Here is a 19,714-nt window from a genome sequence, read left to right as displayed (position 1 = left end):
ACAAACTTTATGATAGAAGATACAAAGGCCAGAGAAGATAAAGCAAAGATGTAGCTGCATGAATGGTTTGTTTTTAACATGAATCCTTCCATGTGCTTGGGATGATAATATGCATCTTTTGAATTTGGTTAATGTTGGTAATAATCCGATGATGATTTCCTTCTTTGTTTCTATTTTCATTTCACTGTAAACTGGAAACCCATCTTGTGTCGTGGTGGAAAACCCTGACATTTCACTTTTCAATTCCTTGCATCAGTATGAACACAAGATCAGGAAATCAATAGCATCAAGAAATTATTCAAGGGACATCACTCAATGGACATGATCATTACCATCATCTAATATAACAAATTGAAGCATATAAGAAAATATCAGAACAATATATAAGGTGTACAAGAGAGTGAGGAATCAATTAAAGTATCCAATAAACAAGCTGGCCTCTGGAACAAAAATATTAAACTAATTTTCACGCAAAGAATTATATTGACAGCACACAATACAAAGAGTTACGCTTGAACCTTTCATCTTGCTAACAAGAAACTCCTACACAATAATTGGGTCACTAGATTGGACAGCGCCTTTGATTATTTGATGTTTTGCTTCAGTCTTCACCCAGCAATGTCAATGTGTTTAGCACCTAATCTCGTATGACCCTGCTTTTGTAATATAACGAACCCACTCAACGGTATTGTACCCACTCTTCTCCCACACCTGCAAAGAACGAAAGAAGAAGATAAAACCAACTGATCATGATAAAATGCATAAAAAGGGGGTCTGGTTGGTCAGGATTGATACCTTAAGAAAACGGACACGTAAACCAGATGCTGTGAACATGGGAACCTGCATCAACATATAGTCAGAAATAAGAACAAGTACGTGCCAAGGCGTGTCAAGGCGTGTCAAGGGAAAGTTTGGTGAATATATCCCACTAAACATAGGTAAAAAGGGAAGTTAGAACTAACACAAATAGCTACCACTACTAGACCGTTAGCTTTCAAATCAACGCAATGGGGCAATTATCTGAAGATGGAACCAATATTGCTATCAAGATTACAATCAAATATCTAGTCCCCGAGTTTCTTCCAAGAGATGGGCAAAGGTCATTTTTGCCTTGAACTAAGAACAAATAATTTCCTTGTAACCACTTTTAAAATCTTGGATGGGGAGTCATTGTAGTCAGATGTAAATGTTCACTGTATTTGATGTTGTGATGAAATGTGATCCCGTAAATGGATCCAAAGCTTCACATCAGCTAAAACAACGAATCTGTATTCAAAATATACAGTAACGAAAAACACTAGAGAAGTCAAAGTTCCCAAGATTAATTTGAAAAGCAGCAGGTAAAATTAAGTGTTTAAGTGAAACAACCACTGATGATTGACCCCAAGTTCAATGGGCTTCAGACCAAGAGTATTTTTATGTTCATATATCCACTTTCTCTCCAAGTTAAGCCTAATTACACATAGGCTGTTTCTATCTAAAATAATAATACAAGTTAAAAATGAGCTTCAGTTTTGGAGCTTCAAACATCAGACCATGTATGGATTTATATGATAACAACAAACACCAGGAGGAGAAGTTTTATGATGCCAGAGAGAAAACTAAAGGCAATAGGGAACTCCCATTGCATTTGTTAATAGTAAAGTAACCAATAACACACCTGAAACTCCATCTGAATTGGTGGTTTAGTAGCAGACTTCTTTTCTGTCATTGTTGAAATAAGTTCAACTTCTGCACTCAAGGTTGACTCAGTTTGCCCAGGGAATTTTCTAATCCTAGAAATTAGAAACAGCAATAATTGTTTTTTTAAACATATAATCACACAGTTCAAACAATAATCACAATAAAGTGAGACACTTACTTCCAAACCAAACAATCTATAGATGCATTGTATTTTGCTTTGCCCGAAGTAACTGTGAAGTTTGTTTTAGCTGTTTGTTTTGGAACTGGAATTTTGACTACAACCCCAAGTGCAAACATTTTTGCACTAAAAACACTCTTTACCTGAAAAGTATGTGGACAAAAATAAATGAAGCAAAAAAAATATCTAAGCAAGTGGAGGACATAAAGAATGGATGTCCAACATGTAAAGCTTCAAACCTTAACATTCACTTCCATCCGTGTTCGACCAAGTTCCTTGATGGTTGGCAATACTTTGAAGGGAAGATTAACTCCCTCAGTGATTCGATACCTAGCCAGATATAATTATATTGGGAGATATGAGACATAAAAACCAATGGCAAATTTGGCACCATGCAGACTTCACCTAATTCTATATTGCTAGTCACTTTTGTAATGCCAAGTAAAAGTTAACCAAAATGAGTTGGAAGGAAAGAGAGAGGGAATTACAAATCACTGAACCTCCACCCCCTACAACTCATAGCATTGAGTAGCATGTTTGCTGTAGATATATGACATTAGATAACAAGACACAAGAGTAAAAGACATGAGCTTACTTCATTAGTTCAAATTCACCATCAGGTGGCACGAAACTAACAGTCTTCTCTGCGTTAAACCTTGTCAAATTTACACATTGATGGAAAGTAACATCATCAAGCTCGATAGTTTTACCACTGCGAAATAGAATTTGTTGATAAGGGGGAAAAGTAAGATTAGAATAGGAAAGAGAACAAAGGGGTGATAACATACCCTCCAAGTAAAAGAGGACGGAAATCAGAAAATGGAAAAACAAGAAACCAAAAACATGACCATAGAACATATCATTTTCAATACTAATATAAAAAGAGAACGCATAGACTGTTAGGCATAGCTTTCAAATGACAATTCCAATGGAAATATAATTGTAGAGCAAAAAAGAGAGGGAAGCAAGTAACTTAAAGTACCTTTTAGTAGGGCGGGATTTAAGTTGTGACTCTTTCTCAAGGCCAATCTTGTCATTCAAACCCAACTTTAAATCAGGCATTCCAGAGAGAAAGCACTTCATAAGAACCTTCCCCGTGACATCACAGCGTAGAACACTACCTAAATTCACAAATTAGTTAGCAGGCAATCTAGTAAATGTTAACATGGAGACAAACTAAATCCATGACCCACCTTTTGAAGACATGAGAAGATTCACGCTTTCTACAATATCTAGGAAAACCTACAATAGGTCAATGTTATAGCAATATTGCAAATTAGCAATAATTGTAAAGAGCGGTTGTGGCATAGCATGAAACTCACCTCATTCTTTTTGTAGACAAGGCCTTCTCTCCGCCATCCAACAGCTCCAGTAACTTGCAAAGTCGCATTTGGAACAGCTTTATCTGCAGCCTTTACCACCCCAATACACACAGAATATAATGAAATAAAGAATATATGGAACACACAATAAACATATTAACACATGTAAAGGTTAAAAATAAAAATAGAAAGACACTGGCAGATAGGCATACATAACACACTCAGAATGGTATTGGTCATAAAACTTGCATTTCAGCTTTAAAGATAGCAGTTAAAAGTTCATGTCAGTACTTTCTACTCATTATTTCTATGCTGAATTTACAACTTCATGGTGAGAAGAGCTGTAGGAAGGCATGTGAAAAATAGCCCAAACCAGAATGGCATCAATGAATTAAGTAAGCCGAGCATGGGTACATGGACCAGAATCAGGGAAGAAAAGGGAAGGCTCCTAGTGCAGACAAAAAGCTTGTTTGTTCCTTACAAATATGAAAGAATTACAAGACCGTAAATTATGCAATGATGTCAACTCGTGCAACATGCATTTCACACAAAGTGACAGAACAGAAATGTAACTCTTAAGATGATATATGTCAGAGACAGCATACCAAATTACCAACACAGATTAGATCGTGCAGGAGATTCATGATTATGCAAATCTCAAATCAAAGGTTGATCAGTTTATCAACCTAAACTAGAGATGGCAATTTGGTCAGAGCAAAAGCCTTGCTCATGATTGTAAAAATAAAGAGAGTGGTGCATTTCCATCTTTTCAACTTTAACATCAAAGGGGTAAACAGAGAAGTAAAGAAAATTTGGGAAAAGGATACTGATGATAGAGGTGATTTTAGAGGAATAAAATGGGCTGAATAAAAGGGTGAGTTTGCATATTTTTTGAAATTGAGTACGTCATGGACCTTCACATTTCTATAGTTTGAACTTTTACAACTTTCGTCCCTTCGTTGTACATGATAGAATTTGAGTATGGGCATATGGAGCAAGTGTCTTGCATAGTATTTAAAATCTAGTATTTTTCATACATTCATTTCATATGACATGATTGCCGCATAAGGTCCGTTTGGATGATGGAATTGAAACTTGGTTTAGAATTTGAACTTCAATTCCAACTTTGACAGTAATGGAAATGATTCAGAATCATAAATTTTATGTTTAGGTTGTGAGGCAATTTCAGGTTCAACAAATATAGTTAGCAGAATAAGATAACTAGTTTTATATGTAGGTTTTGAAAATAGAAGGGTGACATGTGAAAAGGATGCAGACAGAGGGGACATTGGGGTATTTTTTACTGTTTTTAAAGTTTGTTGTGTCAGTATCTCCATGTTTTATTCTATCACGTCCCTTTCTTTGTCCTTACTTCATGGTATCTAATAGCTAGAGTGGCACTTGGAGACTAACCTTGGATGAAAACGGGGAACGCACTCCTTCCTGAGTGATATAAAGCTTTAAGATCTCTGGTGAAAGATTTTGTGGGTAACCAAAATCCATAATCTCTGCACAAGAAATGATATTAATAATCACTTACAATTTATATGACAAGTATTTTTCTGCAGCGGTTTAATCCAGATCTTCATTACGAGACAAACTTTCACTTAGCAAAATAAATTTATTCGTCCTTTCAATAATATACAATAGATTCACTAAGAAACACAGCTAATAGTTATCAAGCAAGACTGCAGGAGCATTATTGCAAATGCACATGCACAAGCAAACACTTGCATTGACTTGAAACAATAACACGCAGTAGTCAACAGTATCATAGCAAGAACTGGAGAACATGGAATGAATTTAGTTCATTCTCCATACAAATTACATACCATCCAGTAGCTCGTAAATGAGTACAAAGTTATTGCGAATTGCATCCTCATCAAATGCTCCACCAAAATAAGATTTGAACAGTGCAACAGCCTGCATGGAAGAGACGTAGTACAAGTATCAACCATCATAAAGATAAAATATTTTAATCAGGACATATAGTGAAAACTTTAGGGGAAACCATTAAAAAATGCTGCTCAAATTGGTTTTAAAGATACTTTAGTTTTAGACTGCGCCCAATGGTGCCTATTGATCCGCGTAGCCAACCTCATCCTGAGGGATAAAGACTTGATTCTACTTGTTGGCAGAGTGAACTCTTAAGTGAAACTCTTAGTGACATTTGCCTGGTTTTCTTTTACTACCATTAATTAACTGCACTGATCGCTGATTACAAGATCACTTCTCCAAGACTCATTAATAAGCCAGTTGACCTACTAACCACATAATAGCCTTATGACTCAAAAGATCTACAACTACTCATTACCAAACACAGTGGATTTCATCATAGCTCTGCACAAACTCCCCCCTTGTCCCCTCCCTGAGCAGAATTCATATTTAATAAGTGAAAAGCATATCAGGACTTTAACTAAGCTATCTGCACCAATATGTGTATTAACTTCCTATGCATCACTTGAGCATAACACCTCTAAACACTGTTCATCATCCCTTGTCACTTGTCAGCTGGCAAACTTTCTGTGGGATGAAGATAGGATAGGCAGTGTGCAAAGGATGAAATAAATTCTGTATTGATCGACCACCATGAACCTTCCAGCCATTCATGCTAAACTATGACCCTCATCTAAACAGTCATTTCGGCTAACTTCAAGAAATTAGAAGATCCCTCCTATTTTGTAAACTTAGAGGAGTTAACAACTATCAATCATGTATAATGGATACATGTGAATGTTTTATAACAATAAAACAACAATTTAAATAAATTATATTCTAAAAAAATCATGCATCACAAGCATCCATTAAAACAAAACCTTCATCTCGAATCTTGATTTAAACATGAGATAAATGTCAATGACAAGCAGAAGTCGATGACTACCTCAACAACAAACTTGAAAGCGCAAGCTACATTAGCATTGGCACTGACAACAATGACAATGTAGACATTACTGATCTTCATGTAGAAGAAAGAACAGCCACCAATCTGCCTCACAGGACAAACACCAAGCTCCTTGGTTTGCATAATATGCGTCCGAAACGCATCTACCATATTTCCCCTGTCCAAATCACCAAGTAGCACACACACAACACAAGACTGAATTTTCAAGTAACAGGTTCAAAAATTAAAACAAAAACTTCTAAGAGCTCAATTGGTAAAGTTTTAGAACATTCTAAAAGTGAAAAACTCATAATCACTAGTTCGAAAATGAAAATACGCTTAATTTTGAATGAGAATGAAAAAAATGAAGGAGAGAATAGATTACCCGACATCATCGCGGTAGAGGCGATTGATGAGAACGTCACCGCGGAGGTTGAGGAAGTAGATGGCGGAAGCAGACACCGGCATCGGAAGATCAATCGCAGATTGACGGAGACGGTGGATCTGGGATTGGGAGAGGGAGCTGCAACCAACGGAAAGCGTCGTCGATGATTTGGTGAAGAACAGAGCGCAAGAAAGTTAGAACTTGCATACAAGAAAATTCAAAGAAATAATTTAACATAAATTGGGTGGGTTTTTCCATATGATAGTAACCTTATACCCGAACGTACATGAACAATATGGTTCGGGTTTGGCTCCGGATACCAAGATAAGTCCGATCCAAAAATAAATCTCATCAATATTTAGGAATCAAATCAAAAAATAAATCTTTTTTTGTGTTGTCTCAAGTATTGCTCCCAAAGAGTCAAAATATTTTAGTTTTTTCTGTGAATATATCATGACCTTACAAACGCTTGTTGATGGATGAAGTAACTTTAACATTTCTTCTCCCATCACACTAAATTCATCAATTATGAATGGCAAAAATACACGTTATGTTGGTACCTACTAAAATATTTATGATGAATACCCACAAATATAATTTATTGATGAGAATGAATACCACGACAGTACTTGCATATTTTTAATTTTTTTTATTAACTAATATACATATTACATTTTTTATTATTTTAAAATTGTATATTATATTTTCTATTATTATTATTTTATGATGAATTTTAGTGATTGAAATATAATAATAAATTTAAAATGTATACAAATTTTATTATTCATAAAATAATTATTTTATATATATTTATTATTACAAAATATATAAATATATATATTTAAAAATTCTTCAAGTGGCCATGAATATCTATTACATGTACCTACAAATAGTATGAGTATAGGTATATGAAAGTACTACCTACACTTATTTGTCCTCATCCCTGGTTGATGAGGATGTGCTACTAAAGTCTGAAAATTCATCCACATAAATATCTTATATATTTTATCTAAAGTGATTTTTTTTTAGCCTAGACCAATGAGGGTACTCTAAAATTGGTAATGACCATGGTAAAGTCTACATAATGTTAGTAATATGTTTTTAACACACTTTTTATAAAATATGACATATCAAGATAAGTGTGGTAAAACATTGATCCATATATATTTTTTAAAAGAAATAAAAAATTAACATTTAAATAAAGGTATTTATTATTATTACGTCTCACAACCCGAAATAGGCTTAAAGTAAGTTAGGACTAGTGTTGTGATAATCAGATCGGAACGGACGGTTCGACTGCTGGTTGGACTTGAAAATGGATCTGGTTTGTAGTCTTAACCGAAATGAGGGATTAGATTGTTTTGTACTGCAGAAATTCTGGTTCGGCCGTGCTAAACCCGATTGAACTGCAATAACCGAGAAGTGTTAAAATTTAAGAAAAATATAACTCTACTTTAATATTTTGTTTTGCTTCAATCCAAAAAAAATTGAAAGATATTTTTTCAATATAATTATTAATTATATAAAATTTTATATTTATATATATATATATATATTTATTTATTTATAGATACAAATGACAAATTATATATAAAATCAACCGGTCCGACCGAACGATTTAATTATTTAAACCAATTAAACTTAATGCTGAAAACTCTTCCAACTTGATGTTCTGCTCCTGTTTTACAATCTTAGTTATGAGTATAATTTGACATACACATATTATAATCCACCATTTTAGTTCCATTCATTTTAGTTTAAATCATGTGTGGGCAAGCCCCAATTTTATTTCTGTAACCCACTTTAACAAACCTACATCTCACACAACAATATATATTTTGTCTTATAATGTATGTCACTATGTATTATAATTGATCAAAAAATATTTAATAATTAATCTTTTTATTTAAATATTTTTTTTTCTATTCTTATCTCACACACCCATAGTTTTTTTATGAGTGTAAAATATGTGCATTAATAGTGTACAAATTTATACACAGTCAGTGCATTATCCACCATTCATTTGCAATACTTTTATTAAGTCAATAATAACTAAAAATCAACGATGGATGATGTAATATCAGTATAAAAAACCTTTACATTATCGGTATATATATCTTTTTCCCTTTTTTTTATATCATTTTAGATCCTAAACTAGAAGCAAGTTGCCCTTGAATTTTAGGGTATTTGGTTTTATGCATTTCTCTTTGTTTGTGAAGGAGTATTACATCATATTACGGAAATTGGAAACACGTGCATAATTATATAAAATGACTTTAACTTTGGTGTACTTTGAAGTTTCACAGAAAAAGATTGAGATCTTTTAGCTCCTTTTCAAAACTCACATTTTCAAATATATTTCTTTAAGAAATCAATTTAAATAAATGTTGGACAATGCAAATAAAATAGATACAAAAAATGATATATTTTTTTCTTCAAAAGTTTACTTCTTCTAATCCATAGCCCATATAAAGTTTTGATATATACCAATATATAAAAGAAAACCTTTCATCTCATTATCTCATTTTAGCTTTTATTTAATAACTATAAAAATTAAATGGATAAAAGAATAGTGTACTAAAGTAAATTTTAAATACTTCCACTTTATTGTATGTTACTAATTATTATCTCCTTAGTAATTTATACTCATTTTAAATTACACTTGATTATCTCTCTAAAATTAATTTTCAACCTACCTATTATTTTCCCTATAAATTTATTTATTTTTCATTTTTGTTCATCATAAATTTCATATATTTTATCTTTTAAAGAAAACATTAATTCATAATTAAATTTATTTAAGAAAAGGGTGAGTTGGCAGGTAAGAATAACTTCATTAATTTAATAAATTTCATATCATAGGTCATTTTATATCCATTGTGTAAGTATTTGTATCATTCATTGTTTATAAAAAAAAAACTGTTTCCTTTTCTTGAGTCTATCTTGATTTTGGATGACCAAATATTTATTATGGTGAGATCTGCATCGACTTCCAAATCTACTCTTGAAGGGAATCAAATCAAATATTTGCTTCTATATATTATCACATCTATTTTATTTTTAAATCTTATCCTTATAAAATCTAGAATTTATCCACAAAAACAAATCCATTATATATCTTTAGAAACTAGTAATGTTGATATAAAGAAAACCTATATATATAATTTGTTCCACTGCACTTTGGTTCCTCAGTTTCTGTTATGAATATTTAACACACATACTTGTGTTGTGTACTTGTCTTCCACTCTTCTCTCCTCGTAGTTGTTTTTTTGTGTGTTACAAGAACACAACTCGTTCAACCCTTTACACATCACAACCTTCATTCCGCAAATTTCACCCATTAAACTCGCTTCTTCATCAATGGATTCTCTACCACCACCACCTCCTTCATCTTCATCATCATCCATTATGGAACCTACCTCGTTCGTTTCACATCCTTTGATGAGCCCTAGTTCCACCATGCTTGCACCAGCAACTGCTCGATTCCCTTACCACCATGTTCCTCCTCCATCGTTGTCGTCGGTGATGCCTTCTGAGCCCTTCACCACCGCCTCCGTTGTCACAACCACCATCCCTTACGACGGTTCCTTAAACTCTTCCGCGTTGAACCCTTCTGGCCCCGCTAAAAAGAAGAGGGGTCGTCCTAGGAAGTACTCGCTTGATGGCAACGTGGCTCTAGGCTTGGCCCCTACTTCTTCCACCGGACACGGTGGTGATAACGGCGGAGGAAGTGGTGGTGGTGGTGGTGATTTGAGTGGCACACTGTCCACCGAAGCTCCTGTGAAGAGACCTAGGGGAAGACCTCCTGGCTCTGGAAAGAAACAGTTGGATGCTCATGGTACTTGTTCTATTTCAATATTTAGTTTTCAAGTCTTATTTGTTTCATTGGTGAATGATTTTTTGAATGGCATTGATTGTGAGTCTTTGTTGTTGTTATTGTAATGGCTTGTATGTAGGTGCTGGTGCGGTTGGATTTAAGCATCACGTGATCTTTGTCAACTCTGGCGAGGTAATCGAAAATTCGAAATACTTACTCATGTAGTTGCAATGTGTTGAACAGTTAAATATTTGTTTGTTTGTAGAGATGAAGTTAATGAATTTTGGTAATTTGAGTGGAAACCATGGTAAATGTTAATTAATTAGTCTCTAGATATCAGCTATTTTCTATAAGGAAAGAAGTGATTGTAGCATTAACCTACTGGTTTTCTTTAGCCTGTCTAGATTCTATTGCTAGTTGGTTATTTACTAAGCCACTATTTAGAAGAGGCACTTGTAATTCTAGGTTCAACTGATTAAAAAGGGTGTCCAATACACGACACTCATACTTAACGGGATTTTGGGAAGATAGATTAGTAGATGTATGCAGTTTTACCCTACATGTGAAGAGATTGTTTTAACTAATTTTTGGATTTCGGGAACAATTGTTTTACAATTTTCTTTTGGCAGGGTTGTGTTGGGTTACTATGCATGTGTCTCACCAGTATGCTTCTGTTGTTTGTAGGACATCACGGAAAAGGTTATGGCCTGTTCTCAGCAAGGGACTCGGATAGTTTGTGTTCTTTCTGCTCGCGGTTTAGTCACTAATGTCACCCTTCGGCAGCCACCGTTGTCTGGCAGAATTGTATCACACGAGGTACTTTTAATTAAAACCCATCCAGAATATAGTCAATATTGGAAATGATTTTATATGACATATGGTTGAGTATACTAAATGAATTTAATTTTATGTTCCCTGTGTGGACCTTCATTTTCTTCCATTCCACACCATTACCATGCAATGCTATAGTTTTTTAATAATGAGTTTTAGAAATTAAAGTCACTAAAATATTATTGATGGTTTTTTCCTCCTGTGAAGGAACCATGCTTCATGTTTAATTTTACATATCACTGAGGTGAATATTTCATTATCAGAATTGGTTGTTGTGTATATATAATTATCATGTCTTAAGGTTCACTTATCTAAGTGCTGCCATTTTACATTGCAGGGTCAATTTGAGATTATATCTCTATCAAGCTCTTTTCCGCAATCTGGAAATAATGGCGAAATTAGCAGAACAAGCTATATGAATGTGGTTATGACAGGGTCTGATGGACTGCTTTTGGCTGGTGGAGTTGTTGGAGCACTAACTGCAGCATCACCTATACAGGTATTTCTCTCAAATTGGTACAAATATTATGTTGGTTTGTCATCATCAAAACTGGGTCGGAATCCTCGTCCATTACTGAATAACGAGGGAATCAAGCCTAACTAATGTGTCTATGTATATATAGGGACTAAAAGCAAATTCAACCTTCAACCTTTTGTGTGTACTACTATTGGTTAGTCTTTTATGCAAGTAGGATTTAACCAAAGTTTGATGCTTTATTTTGTGTATTTTGCCAACAAATAACAGATTGTGGTGGGTAGCTTTATTCCAAACAAGAAACAATCAAGCTCCAATGTCAATGAATCTTCTAGGCCTTCTTCTTCAGCACCAACATCATCACAAATGTTAACCTTTGGTGGATCTGTGACTCAAACCATTCCTACACCTCAAGGGCCTTCATCTGAGTCCTCTGATGAAAATGATCATAGTTCCTTTAGAGGGCCTGGACTCTACAATAATGTTACTCAGCCCATTACAAATAATATGCAGATGTTCCAACACCCACTTTGGCCTGATTACAATAATCATTAGTGAAGATTATGTGACTTTGGATTGGAAGCAAGAGTTTGAAATATGACAGTTCAAAGTAGTGGCTAGAGGTCAATTCTAATATGCTAACATGCATTACTGAGGACTAATTTTTAGAAAAGCCTATGTTATGGTTTAAGTTTATCCTTCCATTTTTTCCAGTTGATTAGGATATCTTTTTTTTGGTTAAAATCATAACCAGAACATTCTATGTATCGATAGCCAAGGATATGTACCTATTATCCGAACTATGTCATTTTGAAGTTGTCTGCACTCTGCAGTAATTTAGCATAATCAGGAATTGTGTTTTTCCTCCATCAAGTTTAGTTTGAGCTTATTATGGATTTGTATATTCTTGCACTTTTTAGTTTATTTTTTATTTTACAATTTCAATTTTGCACCGCATCTTGACTACCAACAAGATATAAGTCTAATGATATAATAAAGTCCTGCTAGATCTCTAGAATAATTAAAGATCAAAGTTTCGATTCTTATAAGCGATAATCATATACTTTGAAAAAAATTAGTTTCTTAAGATGAGAAATACCCTTCTTTGTTCCAAAAAAAAGAAACAGATGACTAATAAATACTTCACTTCTTACTCAAGTGATAGAGTCAATAAAAGACTATGGGATAGGTTACTTTTATATTAGGTTTTTCATATATAATCCATTAATTATTATTAAACTTAATCATCCTCATTCTGTTTATTCTGTTTAATGAAGATAATAGGTACAACAAACGAAAATGGAATATTAGTTTGGTAAAATCTGAATTGTTTCACGAACGTGCAACGGAGCTGCACAACCATATCTAACAATTTTGAAGCGTTTCTTTCAGTTATATTAGCTTTGTGCATCCAAAATGTTCTATTACTATCGAACAAGTCAATAAAATGAAGTTCTTACTACATTAAAAAATGGAAGTGATTGATTTGTTTTACATTGGTGTGATTGATTATTAAATATTCAATAATTGAAGTTATAATATACATTTTTGTGGTATCCTAGTTGAATTATTGAAGATTGATAAACATGTCAATGAAATGTGGAATCAGATTGTCTCAAACAATTATTAAGAGTTATCATATGGAGACATCTTGAACAAAAATAAGTTGTTCCAGAAAATTATGGTCTTAAATCTAAGAGTTTTTCACAAGTGGTTTAGATTTTAGAATTAAATAACTAAAAACTAGAATAAAGAGTAAATATGACAAAAAGCATTAAGATTAAATTTCGATATTTAACATTATAAGAATTATTTATACTTTGATTTCTAATATTATTTCTATCTAGCATAATGGCTCAATGAAAATGTCAACAATTCATTTTTCTAATCAACAATTATTTAAATGATTATCAAAGTGATTTATAAGAAGTTTAAGTATCTCATTATATTAAGAGATAAGTTATTTCATTTATCCACTAAAATAAAACAATATGTATCACATTTAATCAATTTTTACAGAAATATTTCTAAAAACAAAAAAAAAAATAGGACATATGTCATGTTTTTAGTGACTAAATGAGATAATTCATCTCCTAATATGAGGAAAAAATTTATTCTATGAGCTTTTATATTATTTTGACTACTCAATCTAACTCTTGTTTTGAGGGACACCCAAAAATATTAGTTCCTTACTCAGAAAGTAAGAAAATATTATCGGTAGTACCAACAAAATATAACTCTAATATTAGCAACATGTAGGGGTGGGCATGGGTCGGGTTGGGACGGATTAATGTTTGTCCTCATCTGATCCTAAATGTTGGCTGGTTCATTATTTCAACTTAGACTCGGTCCTAAACTTGAAGCTAACTCGATCCTAAATATCAATCAGTTCAACATTTAAACCTGACTTCGACCCTAGACCCGATTAAATATAATGTATACTCGTTTTAGCTAAAGTCTTCTCAGTTTATTGTTACGCATTTGTAGTTTGACATATAAAATGATATACATATATATATATATATATATATATATTATTAATTATGTATATATAATGAAAAATTATAAAATTAATGATACTTTCGACCAAAAAATGCCGTTACTCTATATACACATATGAATAGAGACACATACAAACATGACGATCGAGTAACCATAGGACGGGTCATGTTTGATCCTTACTCGATCCTAAATACTGACCGGGTTTAATTTTTGAACCTACAACTGACCCTAGACCCGATGAGACTTGATCTTATTCAGATCTAATCATGATCAGATCATACCTAATAAGCGAGTAAGGTCGGATCATACTCACTCCTACAAATAGGTACAAGCTAACTTGTTTCTACTTTTACTTCATAGGAGAAGTAACTTTGCCTGAAATTCCCAAACATGTTAAAAGTCACTAAAAAAATGATATCAAAAATTTATTATGTGTATTGTCCAAAACATTAGACATGTTAGAAATAATTGCCACATTCATTACTATAATACTATATCAATGTTATTGTTATATGGAGTGTCTAAATATTAGATATGATAAGAGTTTATTCCATTATGTTATCTAGTTATGATCAAATGAGTCATATAGATTTTATAAATTAATAATAACTAATTCCATTTTTCTTCATAATTAAACGTCAATTTATCAATATTATAAAATACTTAGATTTATCACAAGTCCTGCAGTAAAGGAATGCATTTCATGAAGATGGAAAAAGTAACCGTGTGAATAGCTAAAATGCATAGGTCTAAGGAAAGAGAAACATTGATTGTGGATTTAATTAATTAAAATGTTAAGTCAATTATATGTTTTTTTTGAAGAGAATAATGTATCTTCTTATGTTAGGAGATAACTTATCTCATCTAATCAGTAAAATGTGACATGTGTGCTATTTTGTTTATTTTAAAAAAATATGTTTATAGAAAATGATGAAACATCACACATGTCATGATTTCACTGATAAAAGAAGATAACTTATCTCCTTATACCAGAAGATATTTCATTCCCTTTTTTCAATAAAGGTAAATCACTATGGATGCATTTACGAGGGATCACAATATTATTATTAGAATATCAATTTCATTCTTATTTGGATATCACATATTATTTTATAGAGTATTGTTATATCCTTCTATTAAATTATCATAATAATCCTTCTACCTACACAAAAATAACACATGTCACTTGTAAACCAATCATTAATAAATAAAATATATTATTATGGCATATGTCATATTCTTATAGGTAGAAGAATTAGAACGAGAATACATCATTTTCCTATTTTATAATGTATTAATATTATTATAAATTAACAAGAATATTTAATTTTCTTCACAATAACAAATATCATTCTTATTTAATTCTCACAATACGATCGCACTTTTATATTTTATATTATCAAATGCTTTTTGTCATCCCTTTCTACGTAAGAAACATATATTATTGTGAAAAATATTAATAAGACTTATATTGATTAAAGAATGTGATTATGTTGTATATAATTTAAATAAAGGTCCACATAAAGGCAATTGACAACGTCACATGGTAAAGCACGTGTACTTAGATTTAATATTTTCTTGGCCGTAAGTTTTCCTCTAATTTGGATCGAACTCTTGCTAGGTAATCACAAGATAAATGTGTTACAATTTTTTATTAGCAAAAGTTCCCTATGACAATCATAAAATATTTGCCAATTTTTTTATTAGTTACCTTGTATCGAGTTAAATCAGTACACTGACTTTTGAGAATTTTTGAAAACCTAATTTCTAAAGTTCCTCGTAATTACGTGGGCCAATCCTTATTTCATAACTATTCAAATTTTGTGTTAAAGTGACTTCTACCTTTGAAAAGTTTGACAATATTTTTCTTTAACATTAACTTCCATTATTGTCAACAAAAGGTCAAAAAATTTATATTGGAGGAATAATCTACTAGAGAAAGATTTTAAAACGTAGCTCGCAATTATGTAAGAAGATCTTAAAACTTTGCTCAACAATTACGTTGATCTTAATGCAATAAGAATATTCTTATTTTTTCTCCATCACATCATTCTTATTTTCTGACGTTTATTCTTTAATAATAATAATTATTAACCAACGGAAAGGGAAAGATGTTGTGAGATTCAAATAAGAATAAGAATTATGTTTGTCGTTGTGAGAAAAAAGTAGATGTTATTCTTATTTCATATGGAGTTGAAATAAATTATAAAATAATGTGTGAGATTCAAATAAGATTGAAGATATTGTTTGTCATTGAGGATGCTCTTAGAGAAACCACAATGGTTGCTCTTAACGGAATAATAACATTTTTACTTTGTCCTCCACTATGTTATTCTTATGTTATGTTTTTTTGTTCTTAAATAAGAACAATTCTTGATTGTTCTTAGCCAATGGAAAGTGATGAGAAAGATAGATGTTGAGGGGTTAAAATAGATTGTTGTATGACTCAAATAAAAATGATATTTGTAATTGTGAAAAAAAATATTATTCTTATTTCATAGAGAGTTAGTAATAAATTATAAAATAATATATGAGAATAAATAATAATAAACATATTATTTGGTGTCGGAGATAATCTTATCTCTCAAGTTTCCATACACATTGATATTTCTTTTACTATTTTGATTATCTAACATGTATTTTTTGTAATATTATAACATAACTTTTATGGAAACATTGTTATCTCTTCGCTTTACGTATGTTTTAATTAATCAATATAAATATTTGTTCATAAATAAATGTGAATTACAATCTTATCAAAAGTCTATGTTAGAGAGTCCAAATCTTTTTTTCAGAAAATTTTGGTACGGTAGTTGGACAGATACCTCCATCTCTTGCATGCTTCTAATATTAATGAGTATAGAAAATTTAAAAATTATGCACTATTATTCAATCATGCATTATTGTTTGTATTCTTTAAGTCTATAAATCTTTGTACTCACATGAATATAAAGTGACATGTGCTACTTAAGGTTGTTGCTATATCATTGCTGTAGCCAAACGGTGCAAATAACCCCCTAAGGTTTTTCTTCAAACTTTCATATGTAGAAAAATTATGTGCACTACCTTTAATAAATTGTATAACATAATATATGTAAAAGTCTACAAACTAACATATATTTTGTATGATGAAATATTATTATTAGCACGTGTTGATTTAGAGAGCATATTTATTGTCTCATAATATGTGGTACTTCATGTGTTATAATCTGTAATTGATTGAAAATATATATTTAAGTTGAGAGAATGAAATTTCTCATATAACAGAAGATCATTTATCTCCTTCAATTCATTTCATGTTTGACATGTGTTTTATTATTTTTTTATAATATATTTTAAAATGAACGAACCAAAGGTCATATGTTTGGACGCCGAGGTGGGCCCACTTGTTGGGACCACCAAAGTTGACTCAAGGGACAGCATGTTTTCCGTACTCCACCAACCTACCTGCCAGCACGACAGACGGGTTGCAGAACGGGTACCAAACCAACCACAGGCTAGAAGACAAGAATGGCACAGTGTACGATCCTAACAGACCGCCTGACACGGGAAAAGCAACTCCCGACAACACCTTTGGTCGGCCACGCGTCGCACCACCAGCCAAGAACCCAATGTCAACTCTCCCTCCTATAAATAGGGATATCCACCAACAGGAAGTATCTTAATCTCAACTCCTTGACTCTCTAATATTATTCTTCCTATCACTCACTCTCTCTAGTTCATATACTGACATGATCGCCGGAGAACCTCTTCAGGTACCTCCACCGGCGGGCCCAACTCTCTTGCTTCCTCCTATCACATTGGCGACCACTTCCTACCCCTTCATCAACATCTGATCCATCATAGTCCGTATCTTTGTGTTCTGATAAAGAACATTGGCACACATACTAAATCGGCATTCGCCTGGCTAAAAGCTGCCAAATTCAGAGCCAAAACCATCATACTCAAAACATCCAGAAAATACCACGCAATTGATTGTACAACATCACACAAGAATATTAAAGGGAAAAGGTCAAATTCTTCATTAAAGACGAAAACGAGTTACAAGGCGATCAGAAAGAAAAAGAAGAAAAATTACAAGAAACTCAAAACATTGAATTACAAAGGCCCCCCACCCTGGCCGGGAAAGGACATCAGCATCGGCTCACCATCATCGCCCCCCATTAACAGGCGCCCGTCTTCGACATAGGCTCCCAGCTGCATCCAAGACCAATCTTTGTCTGGATATGCCAAGGCGAGTTGAGACTGAGCACTCACCCAAGCATCCGCCGCGGCCTCACCCACGGCCTGCTCCAGTTGCTCCTTCTCTTCCTCCAATACCCGCACCCGAGCTTCCCGAGACGTTTTCTCTTCACTTAATGCATGCACCTGCCCAAGAAGTGCAACATTTTCTCTCTCGGCAGCCTCAGCGCGGGCCTTCCAAGCCACAGACTCCCTCTCTCGCCGACGAAGCGCCCATTCTGATTCCATCACTTGGGCGGTCAGCTTTAACTTCTCACTTTCCAAAAACCCCACGCGACCAGACAGATCCGCCACCTGGGCCTTGGCAACCTCACCCAACCTGATTAGCTCCGCTTTCTCAGCAGCATGAGCATCAGCTAGTCTTTGCCTCTCCGACTCATGTGCAGCTCGGAGTTTCGACGTTGCCGCGTCCGCCACTCGCGCCTCCAAGACCCCGTCCACCTCCAGATACTTCTGGATAGAGGCAATAAAAACGGCACTTCTTTTCACGTTCTGCAACAAGACGGACAGAGGTATCTTGTCAAAAGTCTCCTTGGCATTGGCGTTAAGGAGCGCCTGTTCAATAGCCCGAGGGACGTTAACAAGGGACATACGATCTTGACCCCCCTAACCCCCTTCTTCCTGGTCGACTCGGATGAACGACCAACATCTTCTCCAGCTGGCCGGTCAGAAGATGGGGGCACCGAAGGACCGGCTTCATCCCCAGTTGATGCGAGCGGAGGGAGCCCGGCAGTTTCGACAGAAGGAGCTGCTTCAGTTGATGCGGCTGTTGGCGTTTCAGGAGCCTCATGGACCAACTCTTGTTCCACCTCATTCTGGAGCGGCCCCCCACTCTCTGAAGAAGGCGGCGTATCTTCCTGGCGGGAAGACCCCTCAGTAGGACAGGGATCGGGAGATGACGTCCTTTGACGCTTGGAGGAAGTAGCATCCTTTTTAGCCAAGGCAGCGGCAGCAGTCCTTTTCAAGAGAAGACTCTTCCTTAGCTTCTCACTCATTTTAGTCTTTAGTGCGACTACACAAAAAGGAAGCAAAATATCAGTAAACAAGATAGACAAATACAGACAAACAAAGAATGCAAGATAAACCCGGTCCACCCACCGACAAGATCCACTAAGACACCGCCCCCATCGCGGATCGCCGAGCAAGGAAGGATTCCCCCCTCGTCAATCCAGAAGGATATGAGTTCAGCAGCCTTTGCCTCCTCCGGAGTTAAGTCCCCAATCTCCATCAAAAAGCCTTTGGAAGGGCGCTGATGAATTTCCCCCTTCCAAGAAAAAGGGAACCGCGGCTCTCCCGACTTGCTGAGACACCAATCGTTCCACGCCCGCAGAACACTAACCTTGAAGTACCCGCCCTTCCATTTCTTCTCGTTTGAAGAAAACGGCGTCAGCAACCCCC

The 19,714-nt window shown here is 34.2% G+C and overlaps 2 protein-coding genes across 2 annotated transcripts; one reads left to right on the top strand and one right to left on the bottom strand.

The window, feature by feature from the left end:
• LOC109349573 (AP-2 complex subunit mu-like) lies at positions 295 to 6,691 on the bottom strand. Its single transcript, XM_019590426.1, has 13 exons — positions 6,450 to 6,691; positions 6,065 to 6,242; positions 5,016 to 5,106; positions 4,597 to 4,691; positions 3,184 to 3,273; positions 3,055 to 3,103; positions 2,844 to 2,982; positions 2,457 to 2,573; positions 2,101 to 2,191; positions 1,862 to 2,004; positions 1,661 to 1,775; positions 796 to 840; positions 295 to 711 (listed from the first exon to the last, which is right to left on the bottom strand). Exons 1-13 carry the CDS (start codon positions 6,530 to 6,532, stop codon positions 631 to 633), a joined length of 1,317 nt encoding a protein of 438 aa, XP_019445971.1. The 5' UTR covers positions 6,533 to 6,691; the 3' UTR covers positions 295 to 630.
• Positions 9,579 to 12,476, top strand: LOC109350081 (AT-hook motif nuclear-localized protein 8-like). The gene is made up of 5 exons (XM_019591207.1): positions 9,579 to 10,287; positions 10,406 to 10,458; positions 10,951 to 11,082; positions 11,435 to 11,596; positions 11,843 to 12,476. The coding sequence occupies exons 1-5, from the start codon at positions 9,810 to 9,812 to the stop codon at positions 12,125 to 12,127; spliced, it is 1,110 nt and encodes a 369-aa protein (XP_019446752.1). The 5' UTR covers positions 9,579 to 9,809; the 3' UTR covers positions 12,128 to 12,476.

The sequence above is a fragment of the Lupinus angustifolius genome, chromosome LG06 (genome assembly GCF_001865875.1).
Source record: "Lupinus angustifolius cultivar Tanjil chromosome LG06, LupAngTanjil_v1.0, whole genome shotgun sequence".
In the NCBI taxonomy this organism is placed as follows: domain Eukaryota; kingdom Viridiplantae; phylum Streptophyta; class Magnoliopsida; order Fabales; family Fabaceae; genus Lupinus; species Lupinus angustifolius.
Note: the sequence above shows the minus strand (reverse complement) of the source record. Positions and strands in the feature narration are given on the sequence as shown.

Excerpts from the sequence above, each read along its gene's own strand:
- LOC109350081 (XM_019591207.1), top strand. The coding sequence starts at position 9,810 with ATGGATTCTCTACCACCACCACCTCCTTCATCTTCATCATCATCCATT. Across the intron at positions 10,288-10,405 it reads GAAACAGTTGGATGCTCATG|GTGCTGGTGCGGTTGGATTT; the intron begins GTACTTGTTCTA and ends GCTTGTATGTAG. Across the intron at positions 11,597-11,842 it reads CTGCAGCATCACCTATACAG|ATTGTGGTGGGTAGCTTTAT; the intron begins GTATTTCTCTCA and ends AACAAATAACAG.
- LOC109349573 (XM_019590426.1), bottom strand. The coding sequence starts at position 6,532 with ATGCCGGTGTCTGCTTCCGCCATCTACTTCCTCAACCTCCGCGGTGAC. Across the intron at positions 2,192-2,456 it reads GGTGAATTTGAACTAATGAA|GTATCGAATCACTGAGGGAG; the intron begins GTAAGCTCATGT and ends ATATCTGGCTAG. Across the intron at positions 841-1,660 it reads CAATTCAGATGGAGTTTCAG|GTTCCCATGTTCACAGCATC; the intron begins GTGTGTTATTGG and ends ATGTTGATGCAG.